Source organism: Sapajus apella, unplaced genomic scaffold, assembly GCF_009761245.1.
Source record: "Sapajus apella isolate SASKATOON/1434 unplaced genomic scaffold, GSC_monkey_1.0 scaffold68, whole genome shotgun sequence".
Classification (NCBI taxonomy): domain Eukaryota; kingdom Metazoa; phylum Chordata; class Mammalia; order Primates; family Cebidae; genus Sapajus; species Sapajus apella.
Genome location: NW_022437008.1, coordinates 1,601,395 through 1,620,987, shown reverse-complemented (window position 1 = coordinate 1,620,987; position 19,593 = coordinate 1,601,395). Strand labels below are relative to the sequence as shown.

The following is a 19,593-nucleotide window of genomic DNA, read 5'->3' as shown; positions in this document are numbered from 1 at the left end:
CTGTTAAGCACAATTCGGCATAAAAGAGGTTTTTAATACCTATTCTTAGATTGCATTCCAGCCTGGGCAATAGCGCAAGACTCCTGTTCTCTCTCCCCCTGCCTCTTTCTCTTTCTTTCTTTGTGGCCCTCCCCCTCCCCCTTCTCTCAAAAAAAAAAAAAAAAAAAAAAGAAAGCTGCAGGAAATCAGGCAACAACAAAAAAAAGTGCTTAACTTGTAATGACATTAGTACCTATGCTTTATAAAACGGTTGAGATTAAATGAAATAAAAATAAATACACAAATTTTCAGGTGAATACTAAACAAATGTTGAGGATCATTATAATATATATCCATATACTCAGAGTTACCAGGTTCTGGCAATTCTTCCACTTCCTTGCCATTCCCTGTGCTATCATAAAAAAATAATAATAATAAAATAAAATAAAGTCACCTGGCCTGGTTAATGTTGTGAGAAATGTAAAGAAAAAGGCATGAGAGATTGTTCCAGATTAAAGGTGACATGGCAACTAAATTTGATACACAAGCTTCAACTGGATCCTCCTGATGGGGGGCAGGGCAGGTTGAAAAGTTTTTTGTTTTGTTTTGTTTTAAACACAAAGTCTTGCTTTGTCACCCAGGCTGGAGTGCAGTGGCACAATCTTGGCTCACTGCAACCTCCACCTCCCAGGTTCAAGCAACTCTTGTGCCTTAGCCTCCCAAGTAGTTGGGATTACAGGTGCCCACCACCATGCCCAGCTAATGTTCATATTTTTCATAGAGACGGGGGTCGGGAGGGGTCTCACCATGTTGGCCAGACTGGTCTCGATCTCCTTCCCTCAGTCTGCTAAGTGCTGGGATTCCAGATGTGAGCCACCTCGCTGGCCCGACAATTGGGGAAATTTGACTATAGAGTGGATGCTAAATGGTATGACAGAGTAAATGTCACTTCCCTTAGGTGTGATAATGTTTTGTGTGCAAATATCTTCCTTTTGGGAGATGCCTGTTGAGGTATTTAGGAATGGAGTGTGACAATGTGGCAATTCCTCTCAAGTGAGTAAGCCAAATATATATGCATATATTTTTACATAATATACTCAGTAAAATTTTCTATGTATTCACAGAGAGGGGGTAGAGAAAGAGAGAGAGAGAGAACAGGACAAAATGCTAACCACTGAACCTAAATCAAGGGCTTATGTGTATTCATAAACCTTTAATGCTTTCAACTTCTCTGGAGGTTTGAAAGTTTTCACACCTCTCCTCCCCTCCCCCCTACCCCGCCAAAACAACAACAACAAAAAGCCACTTAGAAGAAAAATCCTTCAAAATATTACTCTGTGTTAAATAATTCTCAGGCCTGATCTCTATTTACTTTTTTTTTTTTTGAGACCAAGCCTTGCTTTGTTGTCCAGGCTGGAGTGCAGTGGCGCCATTTCAGCTCATTGAAGCCTCCAGCTCTCTGGTTCAAGCGATTCCCCTACCTCAGGCTCCCAAGTAGCTGGGATTACAGGAGTACGCCACGGACACCTAGCTAATTCTTTTGTATTTTTAGTAGGTCTGGGTTTTGTCATGTTGGCCAGGTTGCCCTTAAACTCCTGGTCTTAACCAATCCACGCTCCTTGGCCTCCCAAAGTGCTGAGATTATAGGCATGAGCCAGCACTCCCAGCCTCTGAGTATTAACTTATAACTGGGAGGTCAAGAAGGACCATGTGTCCTGGTATGGTGGCTCACGCCTGTAATTCCAGCACTTTGGGAGGCTGAGGCAGGTGGATCACCTGAGGTTGGGAGTTAGAGACCAGCTTGACCCACATGGAGAAACCCCATCTCTACTGAAAATATAAAATTAGCCATGCGTGGTGGCACATGCCTGTAATCCCAGCTACTCAGGAGGCTGAGGCAGGAGAATCACTTGAACCTGGGAGGTGGAGGTTGTGGTGAGCTGAGATCGCACCATTGCACTCCAGCCTGAACAACAGGAGTGAAACTCTGTCTTGGAAAAAAAAAACTACCAAAATTAGCTGGGCATGATGGTGGGTGCTGTAATCCCAGCTACTTGGGAGGCTGAGGCAGGAGAATTGCTTAAACCTGGGAGGTGGAGGCTGTAGTGAGCTGAGATTGCACCATTACACTCCAGCCTGAGTGACAGAGCAAAACTCCATCTCAAAAAAAAAAAAAAAAAGAGAGAGATGAGGAAAAACTCACTGCTGATGTCCACAGGCTACACTGCTGCGGATGGGATTCTCACGCAGCTTCTCCACCACGCAGCTTCACTGATGATTCAAAGCGTAGAATTCTGATCCAAATAGGGTCCTGCTAAGTCTCCCTTAATTGAACCCAAAATATTGAACCTTATTTGAACCTGTAAGTTATAGACCTCTTCCCGTCAGGGTCCTCAGAAGGCAGAGGGCAAAGCAGATTTGCTCTTCTAGGGGGCAGGCAAATGTGGAGGAGATGCCAGTGGTGGCCTCAGGGCCTTTGCACTGCTGTCCTGTCACCCCAGATCCTCCTTTCTCCAGATATTCACTTGCCTTGCTCCCTCACCGCAGAAAGCTGTCTCCTTAGAGAGCTAAAAAAACAGCACTCCATCACTCCCTTTACTGAACTTTAGTATTTATTCATACAACTAATCACTACCCAATATTAATATCTATCTTTTCTTGTCTCTTTTATTTATTTATTTATTTATTTTGAGACAGAGTTTTGCTCTTGTTACCCAGGCTGGAGTGCGATGGCACGATCTCGGCTCACCGCAGCCTCTGCCTCCCAGGTTCAGGCAATTCTCCTGCCTCAGGCTCCTGAGTCGCTGGGATTACAGGCATGTACCACCATGCCCAGCTGATTTTTTGTATTTTTAGTAGAGACGGGGTTTCACCATGTTGACCAGGATGGTCTCGATCTCTTGACCTCGTGATCCACCCGCCTCGGCCTCCCACAGTGCTGGGATTACAGGCTTGAGCCACCGCGCCCGGCGTCTCTTTTATTTATTTATTTTTTTAATTTATTTTTTTTTTTTTGAGACGGAGTTTCGCTCTTGTTACCCAGGCTGGAGTGCAATGGCGCGATCTCGGCTCACCGCAACCTCCGCCTCCTGGGTTCAGGCAATTCTCCTGCCTCAGCCTCCTGAGTAGCTGGGATTACAGGCACGCACCACCATGCCCAGCTGATTTTTTGTATTTTTGGTAGAGACGGGGTTTCACCATGTTGACCAGGATGGTCTCGATCTCTTGACCTCGTGATCCACCCGCCTTGGCCTCCCAAAGTGCTGGGATTACAGGCTTGAGCCACCGCGCCCGGCGTCTCTTTTATTTTTAAACAGAGTCTCACTCTGTCACCCAGGCTGGAGTGCCGTGACGTCATCTCAGCTCACTGCAACCTCCACCCCCTGAGTTCAAGCGATTCTCCTGCCTCGGCCTCCCTATTAGCTAGGATTACAGGTGCATGCCACCACGCCCGGCTAACCTTTTGTATTTTCAGTAGAGATTGGGTTTCACTGTGTTAGCGAAGATGGTCTTAGTCTCCTGACCTCATCATCTGCCGGCCTCTGCTTCCCAAAGTGCTGGGATTACAGGAGTGAGACACCATGCCCGGCCTTCCTTTTTTTTAGTCAGTGTCTCACTCTGTTGTGCAGCCTGCAGTGCAGTGGCTCCATCACAGATCACTGCACCCTTCATCTCCTGGGCTCAAGCCATCCTTCTGCCACCAGCCTCCCAGTAGCTAGGACCACAGGTGTGGGCCACCATGCCCAGCTAATTTTTTTTTTTTTGTAGAGATTGGTCTATGTTGCCCAGGCTGGTCTCAAATGCCTAGGCTGAAGAGATCCTCCCATGATGGGATTACAGGTGTGAGCCACCACACCTGGTTGGTCGGTCTATCTATCTATCTATCTATCTATCTATCTATCTATCTATCTATCTGTCTGTCTATCTATCTAATCTCTATCTCCCACATTACAAATGTAAGCCTTGGTTGGGTGTGCTGATACATACCTGTAATCCCAGCTATTTAGGAGGTTGAGGCACAGAATCCATAGACATAATGGATTAATCCATTAGCCAGTGGTAATCCCCTCAGCCTTCAATCCCTCACCACTCCCCAGAGCTGAAAGTCCCAACCCTCTAATCCAGCCTTGGTCTTTTTGCCTGGGGGCTGCCAGCTATCAGTCAGCTCATTAGCATAGAAAAAGACATTTATCATTTTGGAGATTCCAAGGATTTTAGGAGTTGTATATCGGGAAACAGGGTCAAAGACCAAACATATATGCCGCAATATCATAGAAAGGTTTGCAATGTTAGGGGAGTCAGGGAAGGCCTTGTGGATCTCCAGAGGGCAGGAGGGAACAGGCAGATGGCGTGGGTGCCACTGGGTCCCTGCCCCGCTTACCTATGTGTGGTGGCATCACAGCCACATACTTCAGGCCCGACTCCTGCAGCACCTTGTGCATCCGGATGTGGTCATCGGTCACGGCCTGCAGTCGTGGGGGCACCTTGCTGGGGTCCCAGAGCAGGAAGGCTGGAGGCGGACACGGGGCAGGGTTAGCCTGGACTCTTTTTTTAATTAATTAATTTATTTTTATTTTTATTTTTTAAAATAACTCTTTTTTTGCCGGGCGCGGTGGCTCAAGCCTGTAATCCCAGCACTTTGGGAGGCTGAAGCGGGTGGATCACGAGGTCAAGAGATCGAGACCATCCTGGTCAACATGGTGAAACCCCGTCTCTACTAAAAATACAAAACATTAGCTGGGCATGGTGGCGCGTGCCTATAATCCCAGCGACTCAGGAGGCTGGGGCAGGAGAATTGCCTGAACCCGGGAGGCGGAGGTTGCGGTGAGCCGAGATCACGCCATTGCACTCCAGCCTGGGTAACAAGAGCAAAACTCCATCTCAAAAAAAAAAAAAAAAAACTCTTTTTTTAAAATTTTATTTTATAAAGAACAGGGTTTCACCATGTTGGTCAGGCTGGTCTTGAACTCCTGACCTCAGGTGATCCACCCACCTTGGCCTCCAATGTGCTTGGATTACAGGTGTGAGCCACCACGCTTGGCTGTAGACTGGGCTCTTGTGTTTTTTTTTTTTTTGAGACAGAATCTCACTCTGTCACCCAGGCTGGGGTGCAGTGATGCAATCTCGGCTCACTGCAACCTCCTGCCTTCTGGGTTCCAGCAATTCTCCTGCCTCAGCTTCCCCAGTAGCTGGGAATACAGGTACATACCACCATGCCAGACTAATTTTTGTATTTTTAGTATAGACAGGGTTTCACCATGTTGGTCAGGCTGGTCTCAAACTCCTGACCTCAGGTGAGCTACCCACCTTTGCCTCCCAAAGTGCTGGGATTACTGGCATGAGCCACTGTGGCCGGCCAAGGGCTGGCTTGTCTTGATGCTAGGACAAAACCCTGCCATGGCTCACCATTGCCTTCCTGTTGCAAAAACAGGGGAGTCCTCTGGGCCTCCTCTTTCCCTCACACTCCTGATAAGAGCTGTCTGCTGATCACAATAATTCCAAATCTGATCTCTCCTCACTCCACCTGGTCCTGTCCACTGTTACCTCTTGCCTGGACCAGCCCAGCAGCCTCCTCCCTGGTCTCTCGGCCCCTCCTTCCCTTGTGCCAAGGAGCCCATGAACACCCCTATCAGTTCACATCCATAGATCCATCTCACTCAGGGGAGAAGCAAAGTCTTCATGGCCCTACCTGATATGGCCCATCAGCTCTGTGACAACCCTGCCTACCTGCCTACCACTCTCCCTTACACTGCTCCAGCCTTCTGCCTCCCAGCCTTGGCAACGACTGATCCCTCTGCCCGATGCATTTCCCTCTCTTTATTTTCCCCCTCTGAGACGGGCAGATCACGAGGTTAAGATAATCGAGACCATCCTGGTCAACATAGTGAAACCCGGTCTCTAAAAAAAAAATCAAATAAATAAAAATAAATGAATAAAATACAATTTCAAAACCCCGTCTTCCCCAGCCCAGCTTACCAATCTCTTTTCGTGGGGCCTTGATTTCTCCCTAGGACGCTTCCCGTGCCACCACACCCTAGAGTTATCCTGTGACTCTTTCTATCACATTTCCTGCTCTAATCCCAGCCCTTCAAAGCATCGGGAACATTGTAGGTACTCACTAAATATTTGTTGAGGAATTATCAACAAGCTGTAACTTGGCCAAGCTATACCAGCTGACATTTATAGAACATTTACCTCGAGCCAAGAACTATGCTAAATATTTTTAGGAGCAGTTTGGCGAATAGTTAAGAGCTTGGGTTCTGCCTAAAGTCAAGTTCTGGATCGACCACTGCTGCCTGTTTTCTCAAGTGCAAACTGGGATGACATAAATTGTTCAAAGCCTGTGGGCACAGTGGCTTACGCCTGTAATTCCAGCATTTTGGGAGGCTGAGGTGGGAGGATCAGTTGAGCCCAGCAGTTTTAGACTTACCTGGGAAAGATGGTGAGACCCGTCTCTACAAAAAGTTTAAAAATTAGCCAGGTTGGCCGGGTGTGGTGGCTCACGCCTGTAATCCAAGCACTTTGGAGGCCAAGGCAGGCGGATCACCAGAGGTTGGGAGTTCAAGACCAGCCTGACGAACATGGTGAAACCCCGTCTAAAACAAAAAAAATTAGCCAGGTGTGATGATCCACACCTGTGGTCTTAGCTGCTCAGAAGGCTGAGGTAAGAGGATCACTTGAGCTCAGGAGTTCGAGGCTGCAGTGAGCTATGATTGCACCACTGCACTCTAGCCTGGACAACAGAGCAAGACCTTGTCTCAAAAAAAGAAATAGGCTAGGTGTGGTGGCTCACACCTATAATCCCAGCACTTTGGGAGGCCCAGGTGGGCAGATCACCTAAGGCTGGGAGTTTGAGACCAGCCTGACCAACATGGATGAAACCTTGAAACCTTATCTCTACTACAAGTATAAAATTAGTGAGTGTCATTGCAGGCACCTGTAATCCCGGCTACTTAGGAGACTGAGGCAGGAGAATTGCTTGAACCTGGGAGGAGGAGGTTACGGTGAGCTGAGATTGCGCCATTGCACTCTAGCCTGGGTAACAAGAGCAAGATTCCATCTCAAAAAAAGAAAGAAAGAAAAAGAAAAAAATAATAAATAGTTTGAGTAATGTTAGTGGTTATAAAAAGGTGTGTCACAGAGACCAGCCTGGGCAACATAGCCAGACCCTTGCTGCAATAAAAAATTTTTAAAATTAGGCATGGTGGCACATGCCTGTGGTCTCAGCTACTCAGGAGGATCTCTTGAGCCCAGGAGCTGGAGGCTGCAATGAGCTACGATTACATCACCGCTCTCCAGCCTGGGTGACAGAGGCAAGACCTTGTCTTAGGAAAGAAAAAATAAAAAAGAGGTGTGACATAGAGTAAAACACAATCAGTGGTCACTATGATTATGTCATTGATTCGTAGAGAGCAGGAGTTCCTTTTTTTTTTTGGAGTACATTAGTGTGATCTCAGCTCACTGCAACCTGCACCTCCAAGTTCCAAGTGATTCTCCTGCCACAGCCACCTGTGTAGATGGAATTACAGGCGCCAGCCACCACACCCGGCTAGTTTTTGTATTTTTGCTAGGGACGGGATTTCACCATGTTGGCCAGGCTGTTCTCAAACTTCTGACCTCAAGCGATCCACCCGCCTTGGTCTCCCAAAGTGCTGGGATTACACGTGAGCCACCACACCTGGCCAAGAAACATATTCCTTATTTTAAAATTGTGATTGTCTCAAAAATACCAAAAACAAACAAAAAAACCCAAATAGTTTAGGAGAACAAAAACAAAATAAAAACTATTTGTGTACGTGCATGTGCATAGTCAACAAATTACAAAACACAATCACAATTTTGAAATAAGGAATATGTTTGTTGGCCAGGTGTGGTGGCTCACGTGTAATCCCAGCACTTTGGGAGGCCATGACTGGTGGATCGCTTGAGTCCAGGAGTTCGAGACCAACCTAGGCAACATGGCAAAACAAAACTGTGTCTCTACGAAAAATACAAAAATTAGCCAGTCTCATAACCCAGTCTCAAAATAAGTAAATAAGTAGATACAAATTTAAAAAAAACTTTTTTTAAAGGAATATGGTTGTTCACACAACTATTCTTTTAATTTTTCTGTTTAAATTTTTTTTTTTTTGAGATGGAGTCTCGCTCTGTCACCCAGGCTGGAGTGCAGTGGCGCGATCTCAGTTCACCGCAACCTCCTCCTCCCGGGTTCAAGTAAATCTCTGCCTCAGCCTCCTGAGTAGCTGGGATTATAGGCGCCACCACCACACCAGCCTAATTTTTGTATTTTTAGTAGAGACAGGGTTTCACCATCTTGGCCAGGCTGGTCTTGAACTCCTGACCTTGTGATCCACCTGCCTCAGCCTCTCAAAGTGTTGGGATTACAGGCGTTAGCCACCACACCCAGCTGTTTGAAAAATTTTACAATAACAATTTTAAAAAGTATGTTGAAGACCTACACATTGAAGTAAGCAGCCGTGATGTATGTAAGCTAACTTCAAATGGGTCAGGAAAAAAACACTGTGTGTCTGTGAACAGATAGGGGTAGGTATACTGATGTCCTTTCAACTTTTTGTACGTTTCAGATCATTTCCAAATAAAAAGTTAAGCTGGACTCAATGGCTCAAAGCTGTTGTCCCAGCTATTTCAGAGGCTAAAGCGAGGGGATTCCTTGAGCCCAGGAATTCAAGGGTATGATGAGCTGTAATCAAGCCATTGTCCTCCAGCCTGGGTGACAGAGCGAGACCTTGTCTCTAATGTTTTTTGTTTATAAGTGAAAAAACAAAAACAAATCCTGGCACACATAAGACTTTAATATTTAGAAAACAATCTAAACAAAAAAAATTTTGAATAAAAGAAAGCAAATTAAATCAATTTTACAGGTTTGTTGTCTTTTTCACGGAAGCAAAACTTAACTACTTAAATTGGTTTTCAAGACATAGGAGAGTCTGGGCATGGTGGCTCCCACCTATAATCCCAGCACTTTGGGAGGCTGAGGCGGGCAGATTGCTTGAGACCAGGAGTTCAGCATCAGCCTGGCCAACATGGCGAAATCTTGTCTCTACCAAAAACACAAAAATTAGTGGGGCATGGTGGCGGGTCCCTGTAATCCCAGCTACTCAGGAGGCTGGGACAGGAGATTGCTGCAGGCCACGGTCTTGGTCCTTGGCATCATGAACCAGGGAGGTGGAGCCGCGGTTGCAGTGAGCTAATATTGCATTACTATACCCCGGCCTGGGTGATGGAGTGAAACTTCATCTCAAAGAGACAAAAAGCCATGGAAGAAAACAACAACAAAAAGACTAACGGCAGACCAGTCCAATCTGGGAACAAAAGTAAGACCTTGTCTCTACAAAAAAATTAAACAATTAGTCAGGCGTGGTGATGCATGCCTATAGTCCCAGCCCTGGGAGGATCTGTGGGGAGGATCTCTTGAATCAGGTTGAGGCTTCAGTGAGCCATGGTTGCAGCACTGCATTCCAGCCTGGGTGACAGAGCAAGACCCTGTCTCAAAAAAAGAGTGAGCTGTTCTGAAATCACAAGTGTAGTATTACTTTTCCATTTCAAAGCTTTAGGAAAAAAAAAGCCATAAATGATTTTGCTTCCTACCCTCCAGCTAGCTCTGGCCTCCAGGCCTCTCGGCTTGCTGTGTCCTCTGCCTGGAGCGTAATTACAATCATCAGACAGCCCTCCCTCCTGTGACTTCCCTTTCCAGGGATGCAGTTTGTGTGATGAAACACACTTGAGGTCAGGAGTTCAAGACCAGCCTGGCCAACATGGTAAAACCCCGTCTCTACTAAAAATACAAAAATTTGCTGGGCATGGTGGCAGGTGCCTGTAATCCCAGCTACTTGGGAGGCTGAGGCAAGAGAATTGCTTGAACCTGGAAGGCAGAAGTTGCAGTGAGCTAAGATCACATCATTGCACTCCAACCTGGGCGACAAGGCAAGATTTCGTCTCAAAAAAAAGAAAAAAAAAAAGCAACACAGAGATGAGGAGACGGACAGCTGGGTGCACATTCCAGCTCTGTCAGCCGCAGCTATGTGAACTCTGGCAAGCCAACTGGTCTTGTGCCTTGGCTCCCTGAGCTATACCGGGGACACAATAATAACAACAGCTGGTATCTTCCGAGCACCTGCTATGCACCTACAAATAGGTGCTCAGAAGATACCAGCTGTTGTTATTATTGTATAAGCACTCAGAGGGGTTTTGGGAGAATTTAGTGGCATTCATCTCTAAGGTGCCCAACTAGCACCCAATACACAGTAAGCACTCAGTAAATGCTGTTAAAATGAACTGCTCCTGGTCAGGCATGGTGGCTCACACTTGTAATCCCAGCACTTTGGGAGGTTGAGTCGGGCAGATCACTTGAGCCCAGGATTCAAGACCAGCCTGGCCTATGGCAAAACCTTGTCTCTACTAAAAATACAAAAAAAGAACAATTAGCATGGTGGTGCATGCCTGTAGTGCCAGTTACTTAAGAGGCTGAGGTGGGAGAATTGCTTGAACCCAGGAGGTGGAGGTTGCATTAAGCTGAGATTGCACAACTGTGCTCCAGCCCAGGTGACAGAGTGAGACCCTGTCTCAAAAAAAAAAAAAAAAAATTAACTGCTCCTGTTATGCACTGCACTGTGTAGCATTCCTTTTAGATTATGCAGGACAGTCTGGGTGCAGTGGCTCACACCTGTAATCCCAGCATTTTGGGAGGTTGAGGTGGGCAGATCACCTCAGGTCAGGAGTTTGAGATCAACCTGGCCAACATGGTGATCCTGTCTCCACTAAAAATACAAAAATTAGCTGAGTGTGGTGGTGCATGCCTGTAGTCCCAGCTACTTGGGAGGCAGAGGCAGGAGAATCACTTGAACCTGGGAGGCGAAGGTTGCCGTGAGCCAAGATAGCTCCACAGCACTCCAACCTAGGCTTCAGAGGGAGACTCTATCTCAAAAAAAAAAAAAAAAAACCCAAAATAATTAAAAATAAATAAATAGATAGATTATATAGGATAACTATTTGCTTAATGTCCTTGTCCCCATAATCGGGAGCTCTGTGAGGGCGGAGACCTAGTATATATCCACGCTCTATCACTTCCTCTGGGAGGCCCACCCTGACGTCTCTCACTCAGCCTGGCTCAGACGTGTCCCCTGGACTCCCACAGTCCTGTGACAGTTTCTCCCACCCTGGTCCTGTCCGCTCTGCCTGTGCCTCCCCCATCCCAGCTCTGATTATCTGGATGTCAGTTTGATCAAGGATCTGTTTACCCCTCTCTCCCATCTGTGATCCTTGTGTGTGGAGGGCCCTGGGTTGTGCAGGTCACCACTGTGTCCCCAGCATCACCCAGTAAGGTTCAGACACAGCTAGCTGGTGCTCAATAAATGCACAGTAACATGGAATAGCTTCAGTGTCACCTTTCAGAGGGCCACGGGCTGCCTCCCCAGTACTCACCACCCAGTTCAGACCCACCACCATGATCCCGCCACCCACCCGAGGTGCAGGCCACGACCTTGTCCACACCGTGAGCCTTCATGGCTGCCACAATGTTCCGGGCGCCCTCGGACATCACTGTAGTGGGACCTTAGAGGGGACAGAGAGTGGCTGTCACTGGTGGGTGGTGGTGGCGGCAAGGGTGGCAGGGGTGGGGCTGGAGGTGGGGGTGGCGCTGGGGGCCGAGGTGTAGGGGAGGGCCGTGGGCAGAGGGGGGGCTCAGTACTGAGGTCATTGCGGGTGCCCAGCAGCACGATGACGGCGTCCTGCCCAGCCACGGTCTTGTCCACATCGGCTGCCTGCAGAACATCCCCCACTACCACGTGGGCCGGCTGGGGCCCCTCCGAAGGCAGCCTGGAGGAGTCCCGCACCAGCACGGTCACTTCGTAACCTGTGGGCAAAGAGGAACAGAGAGTCTTGTCAGTGGGCTCACTGGCTGGCACTTGGGGGCTCCAAGGGCTGGGTTCTGGAAGCCACCATAAACTCTCAAATTCATCCCCTCCTCTGTTCTCAGGAAGTGGTCTTCAAACATTTTTTGTTTTTGTTTGTTTTCATTTTCTTTGTTTTTGAGACAGGGTCTCCCTCTCTTGCCCAGGCTGGAGTGCAGTGGTGCAGTCACAGCTCACTGCAGCCTCGACCTCCTGGGTTCAATTGATCCTCCCATCTCAGCATCCCAAGTAGCTGGGACTACAGTGTGCACCACCATGCCCAGTTAATTTTGCAATTTTTTGTAGAGAAGGGGTTTTGTCATGTTGCCCAGGCTGGTCTTGAACTCCTGGGCTCAGGTGATCTGCCTGCCTCAGCCTCCCCATGAGCCACTGCACCTTGGCCTTCAAACATTTTTGCTGGCATACCTACAGTTGATGTTTAGTATTGGGCTCATTGTTAAAATAGACCATACTTTGGCCAGGCGAGGTAGCTCACGCCTGTAATCCCAGCACTTTCAGAGGCTGAGGCGGGCAGATCACCTGAGGTCAGGAGTTAGGACCAGCCTGGACAATATGATGAAACCCCATCTCTACTAAAAATACAAAATTAGCCAGGTATAGTGACACATACCTATAATCCCAGCTACTTGGGAGGCTGGCGCAAGAGAATCACTTGAACCCGGGAGTTGGAGGTTGCAGTGAGCCGAGATTGCACCAGTGCACTGCAACCCGGGTGACAGATCAAGGCTCCATCTCAAAAAAAAAAAAAAAAAAAGCTACCTGGTTGTTTGCCATTATTATGCTGTTTTATTCTTTTATTTTATAGAGCTAGGATTTCATTCTACTGAGCAGTCTAGGGAAATATAAAGATACAGTAAGGCCAGGTGTAGTGTGGCTCATGCCTGTAATCCCAGCACTCTGGGAGTCCGAGGTGGGTGGATCACTTGAGGTCAGGAGTTTGAGACCAGCCTGGCCAACATGGTGAAATCCTGTCTCTACTAAAAATACGAAAAATTAGCCAGGCATGGTGGCAGCCGCCTGTAATCCCACCTACTTGGGAGGCTGAGGTAGGAGAATTGCTTGAACCTGGGAGGCAGAGATTGCAGTGAGCCAAGATCATGTCATTGCACTCCAGCCTGGACAACAAGAGCAAAACTCCATCTCAAAAACAAAACAAAACCAACAAAAAACCACACAAAACCCCCAAAGAGATATGATAAAAAATTTAAAAAAGAAATGGGGTTTTGCCATGTTGGCCAGGCTAGTCTTGAACTCCTGGGATCAAGCAATCTGCCTGTCATGGCCTTCTATAGTGCTGGGATTACAGGCGTAAGACACTGAGCCCAGCCTATTATGCCCTTTAATCATTTTGTGACTTTATCTCCTGGCCTGGTGGAGGCCTGAGTCTCCTTCTTGGCCCCTTTCCTGGGTCCTCCCTGGGCTCCTGGACCCAGTCCTGCCCTCTCCAATCCACATTCCACATGGCAGCCACCCAGAGCTTTCCGCAGTGATATTAAGTGCTTCCCTGCTCAGGTGCCTCCCGAAATCCTGAAATGCCCTGTGATAAAACCCACGCTTCTCATGCCAGCCTTCCAGGACCCTTGGGATCTGGCTTTCCCTCTCCAGCCTCCGCTGAAGGCTTTGCCCTCTTCACCCAAAACACTTTATTTTTTTTTTTTTGAGACAGAGTCTCACTCTGTTGCCCAGCTGGAGTGCAGTGGCACCATCGTGGCTCACTGCAACCTCCACCTCCTGGGTTCAAGCGGTTCTCCTGCCTCAGCTTCCCGAGTAGCTGGGACTACAGTCACCCGCAACCATGCCCGGCTAATTTTTTTTGTATTTTTTTAGTAGAGACGGAGTTTCGGCACATTGACCAGGCTGGTCTCCAACTCCTGACCTCAGGTGATCCACCTGCCTCAGCCTCTGAAAGTGCTGGGATTACAGATGTGAACCACAGCGCCCAGCCCCCACTGCACTTCTTTCAGTTCCTCAAATGCATGGTGCTGCTTCCTGCCTCCTGGCCTTTGCACGTGCTGTCCCCTCTGCCAGGAACACCCTTCACCCTCTTTCCCCGGTCCCCCCAGTCACTTGTACTTCCTCTGTCACAGCCCTCCTTATGCTGACCTGCAGCAAACCAAGCACCCTGTGGGTCTAGGGACTGTGTCATATTTACTGCCATCTCCCTGACCCCCTTTTTTTTTTTTTGAGATGGAGTTTCACTCTTGTTGCCCAGGCTGGAGTGCAGTGGCGTGATGTCTGCTCACTGCAACCTCTGCCTTCAAGGTTCAAGCGATTCTCCTGCCTCAGCCTCCCAAGTATCTGGGATTACAAGTGCCTGCCACCATGCCTGGCTAATTTTTATGTTTTTAGGAGAGACGGGGTTTCTCCATGTTGGTCAAGCTGGTCTTGAACTCCTGACCTCAGGTGATTTGCCCACCTCGGCCTCCCAAAGTGCTGGGATTATAGGCATGAGCCACCATGCCTGGCCTTGTCCTGTCCACATTGATGGGGAAACTGAGGCAATTTTAGGCAACTGGGCCAGGATCACACAGCTAGTAGGTAGAGAAGGTTGAATTTTTACCTGAGTCTGATCCAGACACTGCAAAATTCAATGCTAGTCTAAGTACTTCCTATATAATATCTCATTTAATTATCACAAGAGCCCTAGGGCAAGCACTACCAGTTTCGTCTCCACCTTACACATATTTGGGTACACAGATGACAAGGCATTTGGCCACACAGGCTGTAAGCTTGAATGTGGGAAGGCTGGCTCCAGAGTTCATGCCTGTCAAGACTCTTAGCCCTACAGAACCATTGTGAACTCCAGTTATTGCAAGCCCTTTCTCTTTCTTTTTCTTCCTTCCTTCCTTCCTTTTTGTTTCCTACTTTTTCTCTTCTTTCTTTTCTTTCTTTTCTTTTGCCTCCCTCCCTCTCTCTCTCTCTCTCTCTCTCCCTCCCCTCTCTCCTCTCTGTCTTTCTCTGTCACCCAGGCTGGAGTGCAATGGTGCAGTGGCAAGATCTCGGCTCACTGCAACCTCCACCTCCCAAGTTCAAGCGATTCTTGTGCCTCAGCCTCCCAGGTAGCTGGGACTACAGGTGTGTGCCACGACACCCGGACTCTTTTTCTTTCTTTTTAATTAATTAATTTATTTTTTTCATTTTAGAGACAGGGTCTCACTAGGTCACCCAGGCTGGAGCGCAGTGGCACAAACACAGCTCACTGTAGACTTCAACTCCTGAGCTCAAGCAATCCTCTCATTTCAGCCTTCTGAGTAGCTGGGACTACAGCATGCATCACCACACCCAGCTAATTTATTTTTATTTTTTATATTTTTGTAGAGATGGGATCTTGCCTGTTGCCCAGGCTAGTCTCAAACTCCTGGCCTCAAGCTATCCTCCTGCCTTGGCCTCCCAAAGTGCTGGGATTACAGGAATGAGCCACTGTGCCTGGCCTGCCCTTCCTTTGGCTATTGGGGACAGCAAAGCTGAGAGCTGGGAAGAGATTTTTCGGCACCACAGCTTTGAAGCTCCGTGGGCTCCAGTTCTCAACTCCCCTGAGTGCAGTCCCAGCTATGACCAGCAGGGTGAGTGGAATTCAGTGGTTTTCCAGGTGACTCAGCACCTCTCAACTTCCCTCTTATTTCCTTCTCCAGTACTCTCCAATAAATGCTTATCAGCAAATTGGTTCTTACTGAGGCCCACAGCTCCCCACTCTCCACAAGTCACGATGCTCACGTGGTCTGCCTGGGGATGGGAAGAGGTATGGGCCTAGTGAAGAACTTTCATATTCCCTCCAAGGGAGACAGCAGAGTGGGGTCCTGGCGTCCTCCACCCTTTTGGGGCATGCAGATAGTCAATATCTTTAGAGTCACCAAGGCCTGCTGGGGTGGGGCCCCATATCTGGAAGTCCCAGGCCCAGCTGGGAGTTGGTCAAGTCTGGGCTGTGGGGACAGGGGGTGCTGGGAGATGGTTGTCTCCTTTCCTGCCCTCTCTCCTGGGGCACCTTCAAATTTTCAGCCCTCAGTGGCTTTCCCAGGACTGCTGTCCCCAAGTCTTCACTCACGTCTCTCTGTGACTCCTTCCCATTAGGTACTCAAAGCAATCTGAGCCCCCAACTTTTTCATTTTCCAGCTCTCGTGCACCAGCCAAGAGCCTGAGGACTCGTGATTAAGAGCATGAGCTGTGTTCAAATCCCAGCCCTGTCAGTTACCAGCTGTGTGATATTGGGCAAGTCACTCTCTGGGCCTCAGTCTTCTCATCTGTCAAGTGGGGTAACAGAAATTCCCATTCCATTTTGAGAGCTCCCATGTGAAGAGACGACAGAGCAAGACTGGCTTGCGAACAAACACCACCTCGACCACAGTAATGACAACGGCATTGCATAAGAGCCCTGGACTTACTTACATACACACACGGCTGTGCCTCCCAGGGCTCCCATGGTCGATTCCTCTCTGCCTTGAACTCACATAAACTTGGATCTCACAACTTTCCCCATTTCTGCCCCCGTTGCCACGTGCTTTGGCCCCCGAGTCCTCACCTGGCTGGGGCGCTCAAGGCTCCAGCCAGCCTCGGCCCGGCCCCATGGTGCCCCTTCCTAAAGCTCTGCCCGTCTTTCCCCTGACATGCCCCGCCCGCCCCAGCTCATGCCTGCTTGCACCGCCTGCGCCAGAGTGGTGAGCCCGGTCTGGCCAGTGGCACCGAAGATCGCGATCTTCTTGACGGCCATCCTGCGGGGTCGTGGGAGTGCAAGGCCTGAGAGTCTCAGCACACGCGGGAACCCACTGGCTGCTGGGCGGCGCTCTCTGCCCTACTCGTGCAGGAACAACGGGGCGGAGCTGGCTCTCAGGGCCACTCCTCAGCCCCGCTCCGCCCGCGGCTGAAGTCGAGGGGCGGAGCCTAACGCGGGTGGGCAGGACAGGAGTCAGCTAGCGTTCGCTCTTCGCTCAGCACCGCGCTCTCTGCCCGCCACTTAGACTGGGAGGCGGGGCCACAGAAGGCCACGCCTCCACGTAGCTGCAAATAGAGTGGGCGGAGCCGGGATAACGTCGCTCAGCGCCCTGCCTCCGTGCTCTACTCCCAGGAGGGGCGAGGCCAGGCGAGCCACGCCCACGGGCTCTCGTAGCTCCCGCCCTCTCTCCCAGCTCCAGGAGGGATCTGGGGCGCACGCTAAGCCCCAGGGCCTCTCAGAACCAGCAAGGGGAGAAAGTGAGGGAGGACCGAGTGCGTGTGTGCACTTGCATGTAAGGCACTGTGTCACTGCGTATCTATGCACTTATATGACCTGTGTGACTCTCAGTGACTAGGAGGGCAAGCATGACTGTGGCAACACCTCGTGTCATCCTCCGTGTGTGATCCCGTGTTAAAGTGTGACTACACGTGCATGACACCACATGTGGCAGGCATTGATTCTGTTCTTTTGTGACCTTATGGTGACACGGTGGGTGACACTGTGTCAGCCTGTGCGGTAGGGTGTGGGACATGTGAGGTGTGTTACATGGAAGCGTGCGACTATTAGACCGTAACAGCGTGTGACACCACATGTCTCAAGTGAGGATGTGTGACACGGGGGCCCCATTCTTGTGTGTGGCTGTGGGTGTCTCTGTTGTGCTGCTGTTTGCGAACCCCTGGGACTATGATGTGTGCGGTGCCACGATGCAGGCTCGAGTGTGTAGAGTGTGTGACACTGTGGCTGTGACACTGGGCGCGATTTATGGGCCTATGACACTGCTGGTGATTGCGGGGAGTGTGCGGTTGTGTGTGACAGGTGCGTTTGTGTGTGACGCCGCGTGGGCGGTGGTGACTATTGGAGTATGTGGTGGTGGGTGACACGGTTCCAGTGTGAACGCCGCGTGTGACAGCGTGAGGGTGTGACCCCGTGGGACCCCACAGGAGGGAGTGACGGCGCACGAGCGCGTGGATGCGGGGGTGAGTTTCTGCGCCGAGGCCCCCGCGAGTGTGGCAGCGTGGCAAGCGTGACCCCGTGGGAGTGTGCAGCGCGTGACGCCGCCGTGCCCGTGCAGCCGTGCACCCCACGCCGCGGCCGGGTGTGACTGCGCGTGGGCCTCGGGAGGCTGGGCGCGGGGACCGCGGGCGGGAGGGGGTCCCGGGGGCGCGCGGAACGCGGCGGCGGCGCGAGCGAGGGAGGCGCGGCGGCGCATGCGGATCTGGCCGAGCCGCGGGCCGGCAGGGCCGAGCTGAGCCGGGCTGGGCCGGGCCGGGCCGGGCCAGGCCGGGCCGCGGACGCCGACAGGGAGGGCGGTGCGGCGCGGCGAGCAGCAGGGACAGCGGCGCCAGCGGCCGCCGGCCCAGGTGAGCGGAGAGGGGGCCAACAGCCCCTCCCCCAGCATGTCCCCACCTGCCGAGCATCCCTCCTCCGCACGCGCCGGGCATGGCCGGAGCCCCAGGTCTCCTCGGCTGGAGGGAGGCAGAGGGTCGAGGGCAGGACGAGGCCCCAACCCCCACCTGGCCCAGCCTCCGCGCCACGCGTGGGTCTTACCCTCAGCCCATGTCCTTCCCAGGCCCCCTCCTTGGGCGCGGTGTCTGGACCTCAGGGAGAGGCGGGGCCTTGGACGGGTTAAAGCCTCTGATGCCACCGCAACCCAGAGCCCCCCCAGCCTTTGTGGGGGGGCCTCCTCACAGGATAACCCTTCCCGGCTCTCCCCCACTACCTGCTTTCTTCCTTCCCATTCAATCACGTAATGGCCAGAGCTGATCCTCGGCCTGGCAGAGTGCTCAGGAGTGCTAAGGGCCTCCCCATCCCTAAGTGTCCTCCACTGAAGAAAACAGTTGTAACCACCGTTTAACAGGGAGGAAAACTGAGGCACAGAGAGGCCAAGTTAAAGATACTCGGTTAAAGATACAGCAAGAATAAAGCGGGACTTGAACTCATTTCTGTCTCACTCCAGATCAGGCACACGGATTTGCTGAGATATGTGAGGGAAAGATGATGGTAGCAAGCAACATGGATCCAGGGCTTGCCGTGTACCTATACCATGATCCTTGCATTATTAACTTACTTCTTCAAACACCACTAAGACATGGGTATGATTATCATTATCACTACCTCTTTTTTTTTTTTTGTTTTTGAGACGGAGTTTCCCTCTTGTCGCCTAAGCTGGAGTGCAATGGTGCGATCTCGGCTCACTGCAACCTCTGCCTCCCGGCTTCAAGCAATTCTCCTGCCTCAGCCTCCTAAGTTGCTGGGATTACAAGCATGAGCCACCATATCTGGCTAATTTTGAATTTTTAGTGAAGACAGGGTTTCACTATGTTGGTAAAGCTGGTCTCCAACTACTGACCTCAGATGATCCGCCCACCTGCTCGGCGTCCCAAAGTGCTGGGTTTACAGGCCAGAGCCACCACCCAGCCTACCTTTTTTTTTTTTTTTTTTTTTTTTGAGAGGACATCTTGCTCTTGTTGTCTGGGCTGGAGTGCAGTGGCACCATCTCGGCTCATTGCAACCTCCGCTCCTGTGTTCAAGCAATTCTCCTGCCTCAGCCTCCCTAGTAGCTGGGATTACCTGTGCCCACCACCACACCTGGCTAATTTTTGTATTTTTAGTAGAGATGTGTTTTCACCATGTTGGCCAGGCTGGTCTCAAACTCCTGACCTTGGGTGAACCACCCGTCTTGGCCTCCCAAAGTGCTGGGATTACAGGCGTGAACCAATATGCCTGGCCTACCCCTTTTTTTTTTTTTTTTTTTTT

The 19,593-nt window shown here is 50.3% G+C and overlaps 2 protein-coding genes across 2 annotated transcripts in view; one reads left to right on the top strand and one right to left on the bottom strand.

The window, feature by feature from the left end:
* BLVRB (biliverdin reductase B) overlaps nucleotides 1-16,761 on the bottom strand; it is a 20,289-nt gene extending 3,528 nt beyond the window's left edge. The window contains exons 1-4 of the mRNA XM_032248740.1: nucleotides 16,536-16,761; nucleotides 11,687-11,851; nucleotides 11,461-11,550; nucleotides 4,361-4,489 (exon numbers count right to left, since the gene is read on the bottom strand). Coding sequence (XP_032104631.1) covers nucleotides 4,361-4,489; nucleotides 11,461-11,550; nucleotides 11,687-11,851; nucleotides 16,536-16,614 — 463 coding nt within the window. The 5' untranslated portion in view covers nucleotides 16,615-16,761. The remainder of the gene's footprint in view (nucleotides 1-4,360; nucleotides 4,490-11,460; nucleotides 11,551-11,686; nucleotides 11,852-16,535) is intronic.
* Nucleotides 16,762-17,540: 779 nt separating this feature from the next.
* The window catches only part of LOC116530822 (spectrin beta chain, non-erythrocytic 4-like), a 60,096-nt gene continuing 58,043 nt past the window's right edge, over nucleotides 17,541-19,593 (top strand). Inside the window, exons 1-2 of the mRNA XM_032249205.1 lie at nucleotides 17,541-17,652; nucleotides 17,778-17,910. Coding sequence (XP_032105096.1) covers nucleotides 17,541-17,652; nucleotides 17,778-17,910 — 245 coding nt within the window. The remainder of the gene's footprint in view (nucleotides 17,653-17,777; nucleotides 17,911-19,593) is intronic.